The sequence below is a fragment of the Haliaeetus leucocephalus genome, unplaced genomic scaffold (genome assembly GCF_000737465.1).
Source record: "Haliaeetus leucocephalus isolate CR32 unplaced genomic scaffold, Haliaeetus_leucocephalus-4.0 Scaffold173, whole genome shotgun sequence".
Taxonomy (NCBI): Eukaryota; Metazoa; Chordata; class Aves; order Accipitriformes; family Accipitridae; genus Haliaeetus; species Haliaeetus leucocephalus.
In genome coordinates, this window is record NW_010972609.1 from 6,231,280 (window position 1) to 6,244,161 (window position 12,882).

General features: G+C 35.3%; 1 protein-coding gene across 1 annotated transcript in view; it reads left to right on the forward strand.

The window, feature by feature from the left end:
* The window catches only part of ELP4 (elongator acetyltransferase complex subunit 4), a 155,996-nt gene that overhangs the window by 60,742 nt on the left and 82,372 nt on the right, over nucleotides 1-12,882 (forward strand). Inside the window, exons 8-9 of the mRNA XM_010563905.1 lie at nucleotides 8,300-8,408; nucleotides 11,122-11,228. Of these exons, the coding sequence (XP_010562207.1) occupies nucleotides 8,300-8,408; nucleotides 11,122-11,228 (216 nt within the window). The remainder of the gene's footprint in view (nucleotides 1-8,299; nucleotides 8,409-11,121; nucleotides 11,229-12,882) is intronic.

A 12,882-nucleotide genomic window follows, 5' to 3' on the forward strand; every position in this document is an offset into this window, starting at 1 on the left:
TAATTACAATATAATCATAATAAAAAGGAATACTGCATCTTTAATGATGTTTTTGTGCCTGTGTAGTTAAGCTTTAATGCTAGGGAAAAAAAAAAGATTAAATTAGCCTTGTAACCTCTTTCTCTTCCAGACTGATGATGGAAAATAAAAGCTCTTAGCCACAGAATGTAACACTTAGAATTAATATTTAATTAGACCAGCAAATTGTACACCGTGGCTGAAAGCTTCCAAAGAGTTGTTAGTGCCACAATTGACCTACAAGTTTAATAATAACTCACTTCTAGGAGCAAGTGCCAGTTCAGCATAGTGGAGCCACTGTAAGAAAGTCCTGTGAGATTAAAATCAGCAAACCAAATGGCAGGCGAGGATTCCTGGGATGGAGCCTTCTGGAAAGCTGGGAGCTGGAGTAGCTTTTCAGCCAGGATTCAGATGAGAACAGTGGGCAAAAAAAGCTGATCCCTCCTGTTCTGGGAGCTTCTGGTTGTAGGCCAAAATCCTAGAACAGATTTTTTCTAAATGTTCTTACTGCAGCTATTAATTTATATCACAAATCAAGTAATGAATGGCTTATCTTCATCTTTTAATTAAGTTTTAATACAAACATTATCACTGAATTCTCTGGTCATGCATTTTACTCATAGAAGAAGGGCACTTTTTTGGTATGACTTGTGATTTAGTATGTTTGTGTTGCAGAATGTTTCATTTTATAGTATCTTATTGCTACGTAAAAGGGCTCTTGTTATAGTACGATATGAGCAGTTTATCATATTATTGTGAAATACGTAAATTAAATACAAAATGTGCATATACTGTAAAATAGAATATTTTGAAGGTTAAATAGCTTAATCTTGCCGTTCATTTTATGAACAATTAAAATATAAAGCCAGTAACTCTACCATTAGATAGCCATCTGAGCCTTAATTCTGTGGCAAATTATTCTAGTGAAATAGGGCACCATAAGTTCAAAATTGTGCAAACACACAGCAACAGACTGAGGAAGGAACATTCTGCATTATTTATTGGCTAGATCCTAAATAATTAAAGAAATGCCTACTCATTAGTTAAAAATTAAAGCAGGTGAGAACCTTGCCAGCAGAGGGAGCAGTCATGTCTTTCCTTAGGTTCCCATCGTTTCCAGCCTACCCATCATTTCCACCCTACCTCTTCTTATTGCCCAGCCAGTTTCCCATCTGGACCTGCCTTTGCCAGCCTGCTCCTGATGACAGCCTATAATTTTATACTGAATAAGGGATTAGTTTTTTAAATGATTTTATATTTCAGAATCTTGCCACTTGATTACCAACATCAGTTAGATGTTCCTTTTGATATTTGTGTACTGTTAATTGAAATAATAGTGGAGGATCTTTTTGGTTACCTGTGCATAAAATGCGATTCACTGTTTAAAGAATTAAAGTTGCAGCAAGAGTTAGCCTTTCTGAATTGGTAAGCAAACTGCAATGTCATTTTCTTCAGGCAAAATGGCAACAAAAGGAACTCCTAAACCTTTTTCTTATAATGAATAATTCCCAATGGAGTCATAGGATTTTAGATGGTCTCAAATACATTAATTTCAGCATTTTTGTTATGGCTTGTTTGTAATATGACTTTCATTCTGTCAGTCTACTTTTGCAACTGTATTTTATACTGCACTACGTCCAACTTGTAGCATTGAATATTTTATGAGTTTAATTTCGTAAACAATTCTGTTCAAATGGTCATTTCATTTTTGTGATAATTAAAGACAAATAATAACATACAGTTTTCTATATATATGCTTTTATAACAATAAGACAATCTCATTAATAAGGACCAGATAGTGTTCAGGGGAGACACTGGGCTCATCTCAGCCCAGATCTTGTACTAATTTCTTCCCAGCTCCTCACCTGTCACTGGAGAAGGGCTCAATCTGGCTTATTTCACCTATCCACTGCGCAGGTAGATGCATCCCAGAACCGTTCATAGGCACATGCAGCCTGTGCTTTCAGCTACTGAATGCTAAGGAAATAGTCAGAAGAGAAAAGCACTGAAGAGGGATTCAGCTCAAAAAGAGTCACCCTTTAATACCCTGTACATCTGTCACGTCTTTCAGCCAGATAATGACAGGATTTTCAGCACCCAGCTTTCTGGGCTTTGACTCCCACATCATCTTCTTGATACCACCAAATATTTTCCTGGTACCCCAAAGCCATAGATGCAACTTCCTAAACCAAGCCTCAAATAGAGGGGGGTAGACAGGGCTTCAACGAAAGGCTGAGTTCGGTTCCCAGCTCACTGTTGACTGGCTTGTGACTTTGGACAACGCACATGACATCTTTGTGCTTGTTACATGACTTGTAAATGAGGAATGCAGCACTTGCCTGTCTTTTGTAAAGGACTTGGAGATCAACAGATGGACAGTTTGATTTAGACTACATAGTCTTTGTTCTCACTTTCGTTTTTGTAGGCCTCAGCAGCAACTGTTATTGACTTGCTTGTTTTATCTGTATTGAGTCATCACTCATTTCACTGTTGGCCTTCAGGTCTTCCCTCCAATGGCAAAACAGACATACTTTTTATTTTGTAGGGTGCCAAGGTTTGCTGGCATTAGATTCTTTTATAGTTCAAGTAATAGACAAGTCCAGGCCATCCATCTTCAGTGAAGATCCAAAGATTTTTCCTTTAGTGTGTGATATTTAGTTTTTATTTCCTGGCTGATTATTTTTCCTGAAAATTTATCCAGAATTTTGTAATTGGATACTGTGTCGTTCGCCTTCATCTGATATATTTGATAATAACATGGCAGAGTTCCCATAGCAATGATAGTTTTTTAGGCATAAGTTAAGGAAACCATGGCTCAAACGTTTCGAGATTCTAAGAAACAAAAATAGTGGTTCTGACTAGTTTCACAGTTGAAAGACTCTTGAGTTTATATAGACTATCATGAAAAACATTATTAAAAGCAACTTTAAGGGAACAACCAAAATCTGGAATTAATACATTGTGTAACATATTGGCCAACAGATGCTTTGTTACTCCCTTCCCATTTTTACAAGTACATTGCATCTAATTACCTGCTTGTGTCTTCGCTACATGTCCTTTCTTTGCTTCTGTAACTTGTATAAAATTATTCAAAGATACTATTCATTGCTTGAAATTAGTTAATGTAATACGGTGTACGTATAAAGAAATCAACCAAAATTGATGTCTCTGTGATTTCAGCCATACGAACAGATATTTTTACTTAAGTTCTATTATAGTCAGTAAGGTTCTTCAAAGGTAAAAGAAGATGCCTAATCAGTCAGAATCCCTAAATGTGGATTTCTCATCACTGAAGGCATTGTAGTTTGTAGAAAATCCTTGAAGTGTATTTCCAGGATATATGTCTTCCAGCAAAGACATCACGCTTGTATTCAGTTTTCTTGTGATAGTGATACAGATTTCTACATACCAAAATTTGTTCATGTACTGTTGCTTATCTTATATTCCAGTGGTCTGAATGTACATTCATTTTAGAGCCAAAATTCAAAGTTCAGTTAGTAGATTTGGTATGTGCAAGCACTGAGAACAGTGCTAATCAACTTGGAGTCAAAATAAGTATAGAATTTTATACTTTACAGTCTTTGTTAATTACTGATATAATGCTTTTTGGCAGAACAGTTATTAATCTTTTATTTTCAGGATTCGTGAATAATGAAGAAGTAGACAAACTGTATCTCTCTATAAAACTAGTGCAAGGGCCTAATACCTACCTTCTTTTACCAAAATAGAGTGTATGGGTAATTCTGAGCAGTAATTATTAACAAATGGTGATAAATATTTAAGCCATGTTTCTTAACATTAATAATTTATCTTTTCACTTTAAAATCCTTTGGAGATTAAGTAGTAATGACAAGTGGTAAATATTTGTATATTGTGAAGTCATTACCACATCATTGTGTGATAATCTCTAAGAAAATACCAGGAATTATTTCATCTATTGAATATCCAGACGGTGTTTCATTATAGTCCAATGTGGCTGCCTGTGTTGTAGTACTAAGCTTACTTCAGCTTTATGACAGAATGTAACAGAAACAAAAAATGGCACAACCAATTTTTGAACTTTTTTTTGAAAATTCACGCACCAAAATTTGCTTTTAAGTTCATAAGGTTCATATTACATTGCATGGACTTGCTTGCTTGCTGTTTGTTATTGAGACCTTCTTTCAAATGAAGTGTCAGGATTACGGGACTCACCTGTTGGTAACAACACAAATTGTTGCCTACAATTAGAGTTTTACCTAGACTTGGGGAGAGTATCTGAATTCATCTAAATTCTGTGCTGTCATACGGAACATATGCAACTCACCATTTAACCTGGGTTTTGTCTCAGTGCTAGCACTTGTTTGTATTAACTCTTAGTTATATGTTTTAAAATAAAATCAGTGATGGGATTAGATTATCGGAATGTAAAGGTACAAATATAGCCCTCTACCAAAATATAGGCCTAATGTCTCTTTGAAAAGAGACATAGTCTTAAAATACCTTATTTTCAAGTCTATATATAAATCAGTGTTAAAATTATGTTAATGTATTGATCAGAATACAAATGCAATTATAGAAAGCCCATGTGATTCAAAAGCTTAATGTATTTATACAGATGCTAGTTGGATCTCATTGTAGATCTTTTAACATGTCTCTTGTTCTCCTTTTAAATGTTGAGATTGTTTGTATGTACTATGTAGAAAAGTTGAAGCCATTCTAAGAAAATTTTCCATTCTTTGACTTTTCTTTACTTAATGCAGCGCAAGGACAGAGAATTTAAACATTTTTATTATGTAAATTTTGTGAGGTTTTAAATTTCTTTAGAAACTGACAAAATACAAATGGGAGGACATATCCCTGGGTGTTAGAAAAAATTTGACAGGAAATCGGAGGAGAACTAGAAATTAGAGCAGAGTTGAAAAGACAGATTTTTCCTCATACGGAATCCAGATGAACCAAGATTGATTTGATTAATAGTAGTAATGATAAAATTGTGGTACATTAAGAACCTAATCCAGTAGAAACACCCAGTATTAATTTCAGTATGTAAGTTTGAGCATACAGGCTATACATATATTTGTGTTGGTAGAATACCATGCTTTATACTCAGACACAGAAGATTATACTTTTTTAACAGTTTTATTTGTAAATAAGTATTTTTATGCACAAATAATTACTCAAAGCTGTGTAGATTCTGCAAGTAAATTAGTAGGACAAAGCAATCTTTTTTGATAGTTGCCCTTCCCAAAAGCTGGTTAAAAGCGTATGTATGGTTCCCATTTACATATCCAACTAGCTACATGGATTTTCTTGAGACGTTGTTTTGAAAGTACACTTTGGTTGAGCCCAAATATTGCAAGTTTGCGCTTAAAAGAAAATGTCTGTCAAAAACAGTGAGCACAAAGTAAGATATAGAATGGATGCCCAGCCCAGCCTGCACAACAGGGTTGCTACCATGTTGTTAGAATAATTACATTTTGGCTGAACTAACTAATTTAGAAAAACTGCAGTACACCTAGCACAACTGAAAACTTTCCAGGACTGGGTTGGGTTTTTTTTATTTTTTAGTGTAATTTAAAACAATACCTCTTCTAGCTGCCAACAAACTCTTTCCCTGAATCTCCCCATTCCTGGCTTCCCTCCTAACCATGTCCTGGCTCACCTCCAGAGCTGCCAAGTTTGTGCCAGAAGCAGGAGGTAGATTTGTATGGGGCTGGAGGAAGATCTGGAGCTCTGTTAAATTTTCAGGCCCAGATGGGGCAACATGATTTGTGTGTTTATGTCAGTATGCCATACATCACAACTATCTGTGTGCTGACGTCAGCTTTGATTGGACATTAATGTGCTGAACACTGCAAACTAGAAAATACATGATAGATACAGATCTATGGCAACAATGCCACATAAGCAAATGTTTATTTGGTGTGGCAATTCACTGTGCAAAATATTTCCCAAGATACACTGCATTAAGCCAGGAGAATATTTTGACACACTTTAAAAACAAAAACAAAATCAACATGGGCAAAAAGACTACGATTTAAGAAAGCAAACCTGTTCAGAAGAAGAGCTGAAACCAACATATTGAAGTATGCATCATTAGGCAAATATTGAATTGCTATCCCTCACTTTAATCTTTCCAGAATTAAGACCAAATAGGAAGGATGCTATTCTTATGATATGCAGGACTGTTAATGATGAGGATACCTTGCTGATGGTTGAGCATCTTTCTATCCACAGTTTTTGTAACCCATTGTTATCACAACCAGCAAGCAAAAAAAATGGACAGCAAACATTTTCTTGAATGATAGAATATTTTTCCTATACCAAGAGTTTAGGTTAGCTTCCAGAAATCATCAGTGTTTGTTTGTTTATTTATGTAACAATTTTGTGTTTCTTGCTTATACAAATAACATCCAGCAGCCTGCTGAAGAACTGGCAAAATACAGTAATTTCAGGTCTGTGGATTTATAGAGGTCACTGGCTACTTCATATTTATATTTATATGATCTTTCTGTGATTGCCTCTGTAGAACAATGTGACCAAAAGTTTCCATTAAAATACAGTATACTGTCTCTCTCTTCCTAGAAGAGGAAATACTTTGCAAGTCAGCTTTAATGTTTCAGGGGTGGATATAATAACAAAGTTTGGGGATTGATGTGTCGGGAGTGTTCTTTTAGCTCAGATCATTTAAGTTATTCCTTAGAAAGGAAATTCTGTAGTATAACACTATTTTATAATTATCCATCATTAGACTTTGTAGGTAAAATTGAAGTTCCCTGATTCCATAGGGATAGATCATTTTGGCCTGTGCACAAGTAGCGGCTTTGAAAAGAGACCAGTCCCCAGGATTTAATGCCATCTGGCCCATAAGGTGGGGAAGGGAGGGGGTGTAAAGGTACCATGGGATCAGTGGATTTAGGTCTTGTAACCTGAGCAGATTGGGCTGTGCAGGACAGGCCACAAGTTACTTTATGTAGCGGTCAAAAAACAGAATTCAGATTATTATTATTTGATGGGAGTAGGAAATGTTCACCTTTCACGTCTGCTTCGTAGGCTTCTACGTGGCTAGGAAATACGCTGTTATTGAAACGTGTGTTCCTGAAAGCAGTTGGTGTATTGGTCACCATTTTAATAAACCTGTATGTCAGTACAATGCATAGACTTTTCTAACATATCTAGGGATGTTTCCCTTCTCCTAATTACTTTATAAATTGTTATTATCAAATAGTTTATCAGTATTTAAATTGACCTTTCATAATAAGCGTCGGTCATGTAGTTTATGAAAGAAGTGCAGAATGTACAAAATGCTTTAAAATTAATAAAAAATACAAAACTACAATTTGGAGTTACTGAGCTAATTCTTCATACTTGCAATGGGTATTTTGAGGTGATTGATCTTGATACCCCTGAAAGTGTGATGGGTATAGCACCTACAGCCATCAAGAACAAGAGCATACCAGCTGTCCAGGCAGCTTTAAGATAACTACTACTTATCTTAAAGAAATATTTTGCTTTTTAGCACAGATTTGTCTCCTTTTTTTTTTTGCTCATTAAATACTGACATCGTCGAAGCATTTAAGAACATGTTACCCTGAGTTACCTCTGAAGATCTCTGTTGTGACCTTTGAATGTTGCTTTCTGCTATATAAAAGAAAACTCTGCGGAAAACAGCTTATTTAAGGCACACGACAGTACATTGTTGCACAAGACATAGGGCATCACTTATAAATCACAAACATATTGAGAAATGGTAATGCAACTGGAAGGTTTAGATTCATACATTGCGTAGAGAGGAACTTTTAGAAAGAAAAATACTAGAGAAAATGCTTTGGTTTTCCATGTTGTTTGACTGATGACCAAAACGAATAATCACGTGGGTTGTGCTTGCTCCAAATATTAGAGGTTATATGCCTAAGTGTATTAAAACCCAAGATTTTCAGAACACAAACAAAAGCTGGGCATCTGACTCATAGTAGAAGTCAACAAGAGGTGCTTACCTGCCACGTAGCTTGTAAATATCTCTGATGTGAGCACATGCTTATGGTATGAAGATTAGGAAAATATTAATTTAGTGCTGAGTTAGCCCTTTTATGGTTTCTCCTTGTCAAATACATGTTTTCTTTAGAGAGAAATTTCAAGTCTTTTTTTTTAAATGAAAAAAGCCCTCTAACGTAATTTCTAAGTATTGATGACCTATTTTTTTCCCCACAGTTTGTCATTGAGAAGACCAAGGCTTACTCTATGAACATTAATTACCTTTTTCATCTCAGGATGTGTATTTTGTTTCCATGTCTTACAGAATAAAGCAATTATGGAACGTGTAACAAACTTGTCAGATATGGTAGTTGGTCTTGAATCATTTATTGGCTCTGAGAGAGAAACCAATCCGTTATACAAGGATTACCACGGTAAGTTCCATCTTTAGCAACGCAGAAAGTCTGCCCTGAGTGTTTCTAGGGCACTTAGCGGCTTACCCTCCAATTGGGTATCTGCTATAAAGTAGCATTTGATTTCATTTTAGAATATACCCCTTAAATGTTTCTCCTTGCTAACCAGTCTTGAGTTAGGAAAATTTTCAGTAAAGTGCATTAAGGCTGCAAAGGAAACATGGCAACTCCTTGCATGTTGTCAAGCCGTATTACTGAGGCATGGCTCAATCAGATGTACATCTCAACAGGCAGGCTTTGGGGAATTCACATGCAGAGGAGGCTTGGCAATCATCTGACCAGTGAGCTGAACTTGTCATGAAATCAATACTTTTGATCTGCCAAGTTTTAAATAGAGAACATGGAAAAACATATATTATATTAAGGTGAATAAACTGCTAAATGATATGCTATATAAACGTTATCTAAAAATAATGTTCTATTTTTCAGCTTTAAGTTACGGCACATGTATTTAAGGAAATGAATATGGATATGTGTGGCATGTAAAATATGAAACTAATTTTGGTAAAAAGTCATGTAGCCTTTCAAGTGATTTATCTTCAAAATGTGTAATGGTGTTTAATCTTGCATTTTGTTTCCCAAAGATTTTGTTAGCAGTTGCAGCAGAACTATTTAAATTTTAAAAGATTAGATTAGAAGTTATGCATAGCCAAAGCAGTGAATAACAAACAGTTTTAGCTAATCTGGAGCGGTGCTCTGAGTGTGCATAAATTACAGCTATTATTATTGTGATACTACTGTAGTTCCATGGAAACCTTTAGTTGAAAGTAAACTGCTTATCCGAAACCTGCTGTAAACATGTGAGTATGTGGCAGTGTTTTCCATAGCAGAATGTGTAGAAAAAGAAGCAAAGATGGTGTTGAGACACCACTGTGTGTATGCAGGCTGTAATTAATAAATCAGAGAAAAATCTTTTTGGCTATGAAAATAGTGCACATTTCATTATCTGAAGAAAGGTGAATGAAAAAGAAACCATGAACAAAAGCTAGAATAATTTGCCTAATTATTTTTCCAACTGTATAATCGTGATGTGGCATTTGTTTATGCTAACATAATTCTGTCAATTCGATACTCCTTTTCTCAGTACTGAAGAGATCCTTTAAGACAATGTGTGTTTTAGCAGTTACTTCCTGGTTTCCTGTAAAAATGTATAATAAATCATTTTTGTACTATGTAATAAAAATTATAGGCCAATATACGTAGCTTTTGATTTTTAGGCCACCTTAATTTAACATTCTAAAAGTAGGTATTTTTTAACGGTTTTAACTTTGTGGATTCTTTTTGCTTAAGAATATATTTTAAGATGATGTGTTTACTGCAGATGATGGAAGATTTTGACATTACTCAGGAGAAGTTTGATTAAATTATTGCATTATTTAATGAATCCTGCATTAATAATTTTATTAAGCTGCCTGCAAATTTAAATGGTTGAAAAGTCAACAAAATAACAAAAGAATTATATAGATGATCATTAAGTAAAATTTTTAGAATACTGTATATAAGCAACCCTGTGTTATACCTGCTGTCCCTGTATATAATAATTAGATTTTGAACTCAAAAGCCAAACAAATAATTCTTATATGTCACCGGACTGGAGGCAGGGATAGAAGGTTTCAAAGCGTAAAAATATTTTTGTAATATTATTGAGAATTTTTGTAATTAGTACCCATAAAAATTATGCTTTTTAAAGTATTTCAGTTTTAGGAAACTTTCTTCCCTTATTCTTCCTTTTAAAAAAAATAAAGAAAACCCCGAAAAAATACTTGCCTTATTTTAAATTAGGGGTTTAGTGTTTGGGGGTTTTCTCACAGCTGCCGTTTTCAAGTAAGATGTCTTTTCTAAATGTTCAGTATTTCCATTTAGATGCTGGCTTTATGAATAGCAAAAATAGGCCAGTAATTGAGAAGCCCTGTAGAATTTTCCTGGTTTTCAGATGTAGAAAATCACCCTTAGGTTGTTCAGAAACTATATTAGGCTGCACAAAAACCATCCAGCGTCCTTGTCAGAAAAAATCAGCTTGAGTTGCAGCTGACAGAATGCAGAGCTTGCAGTGCACCTAGTACTGTTAAAAACATCTGAACAGCTATATAAGCTTCCTGCATGAAGAAAACGTATTTCTCCTAGGATGGCATGGGGGTTAAAATTTATCGAAAAGCATGATCTAAACCAGCATTTTCCAGGAACTTTTTTAAAGTCGTTTTCAGGGCGCAAAATGAAGTACTTCTCATTAGAGCTTCAGTGGTTATCAGTAACCCATAAGCCTTGTTTTGCTGGCTGCTTACTGGTGCATTTAATAAAATAAAGATCACTCAGTGGTGCCGTGGGCAGCATGCAAGGTGATAGCCATATTTGCTTACTGTAAATACAAGAGAAAATCACACACAAACCGGCTGTAGTTTTGACAAGTATTAAGATCCCTCTTTACATCTGTACTTCTGTACCAAAGTGCAATTAGTTTTCCTCGCACAAGGATCTCTGTTTATCTTATTCTGCTTGATTACTTGAGTATAATCGCACCGTTTGCTTCATTGCTCCTGGTAGTAAGCGCCAGTTTAAAAAGGGGAGGATGAGTGTGTGTAAATATACAGAATTCTGCTGTAAGACTCTAATTTATGCATCTGGATGACAGCATTTTCTTAATTTTTTTCCCTCCTTTACTCTTTCTTTCCACAAGGTTTGGTTCACGTACAGCAGATTCCTCGGCTTAATAGCTTGATCTGTGATGTGTCAGACACGAAGGACCTTGCTTTTAGATTAAAAAGGAAGCTGTTCACCATTGAGGTAAGAGAAACAGTTTTGTTTCACTATTTAGAACCCAAAAGGTGGAGCTAATCCCATCTCTTATGTTTCGTTTTGTGAAATACATAAAATATGCATCAGATGTTGTAAATTCATTTCGTTCTGGTTTTGCTGTTCAGAATGGTTTTATAAAATATTGTAATATGCCTCCTGATTAAAAATGTCTCATTTGCTGCACCAAATTGGTCCGTTATAAATAGTTTATTTTGGTTTAAAATGTACATAGAAAGTAGGCCACAACCTTCAATAACAAAGCGTGACATGTTCCTGAGGATGTCAGGAGCATATTTAATTAAATGTTAATGACTTGCTCTTACTTGTGTTAGTGGGTGGGAAAGTAGCTACATGTTATTACCCCAGTAGAGGGATTTTAATGTATAATGCTGCCTAAAATTGTGTGTGGTATGAGGGATAAGTGTCCTTATCAGCATTCAGAAACCATTTTCTTTGCATTACTGAAATCACCTTTCGCTCTTTTATGTCATTTTAAACACAGTATCATTTACACTAATGTCCTTAAGTAAATTTCCTACTAAATTTAAACTTTTTTCTGTGACCTTTATGCAGACAGTCCTGATAGAAGGCAGTAATACAAAAGATGTATTTCATTTTAATCTTGCTAAAGAGCAAATGAACATAGCACTATTAAGCAATTAGAGCTGATGTATTTATTAACCAAGTAATGCTTAGAGATGGAAGATGGCTTTCGGGGTGATGTGATAGTCATCGGTACAGTCTGGGCAAATTTTTTTTAACAAAGACATAAAACAGCCAAGCATCCCTGACAAACCATTTTGTTTAATCTCTTTTCAAATGAAAAGCTCTTAAGCAGACCACTTGTCTTAACTGCTTGAAACCATAAAAAGAGAGAATTGCCACCAATAAATTAGCATATTTTTTACTCCATCACCAAATGATGGTCAATGTGGCTTGGCACTGCTTTGGTGTTTGGGACTTCACCCTTAAGTGACCACTTTGGCCCTTATTTGACCCTCTGCCCTTTTTAGCTGGCCACTTGATAAGGTAACTTAAGGGTTCTCTCTCTTCACTGCCTCCTCCCCTTCACAATTGCAAGTAGCCCTAACCTATAAATCATTGAAAGGGCCCTATCAAGTGACAAATTAAGGTGCCCTCCTCCTAATTAATGGTCATCAATGTCTTTAATTATCTAATCCTATTGAGAGTAGTTAATAGTTAATCAGGCAGCCAGTTCTTCATGCAGGTCATCTCTGCATGAGTGCTAGAAGTTTCTCAACTAGAGGTATCCTCTTCAGAAGCCACTTAAAGGCAAATACGTAAAGGAGGGCTTTTTTCCTAAAGACATTCCTTTATAATGTTTCTCACTTTCCAGAGAATGCGGTTAGTGAAACCAGGCATTGTGAGGTATTAAACCATTTTAACGACTGCTTTTGAGCAGTACATTAGAAACAAAAACCTTAATAGTCTGTGTTTGGTTTTAAAATACAAACGTTCTTACTGTTTTCAGAAGTGCAAAGAAGCGTGCACCCTCGTTTCACAGCACAGTAAATTCTCATTTATTATAGCTATGAATTAACATATTTGGGTTTTTTTTTCCTCACTGTGAATCCTGACTCAGAATATAATTTTTTCAGTCATCTGAATTTGGGATTCTAAT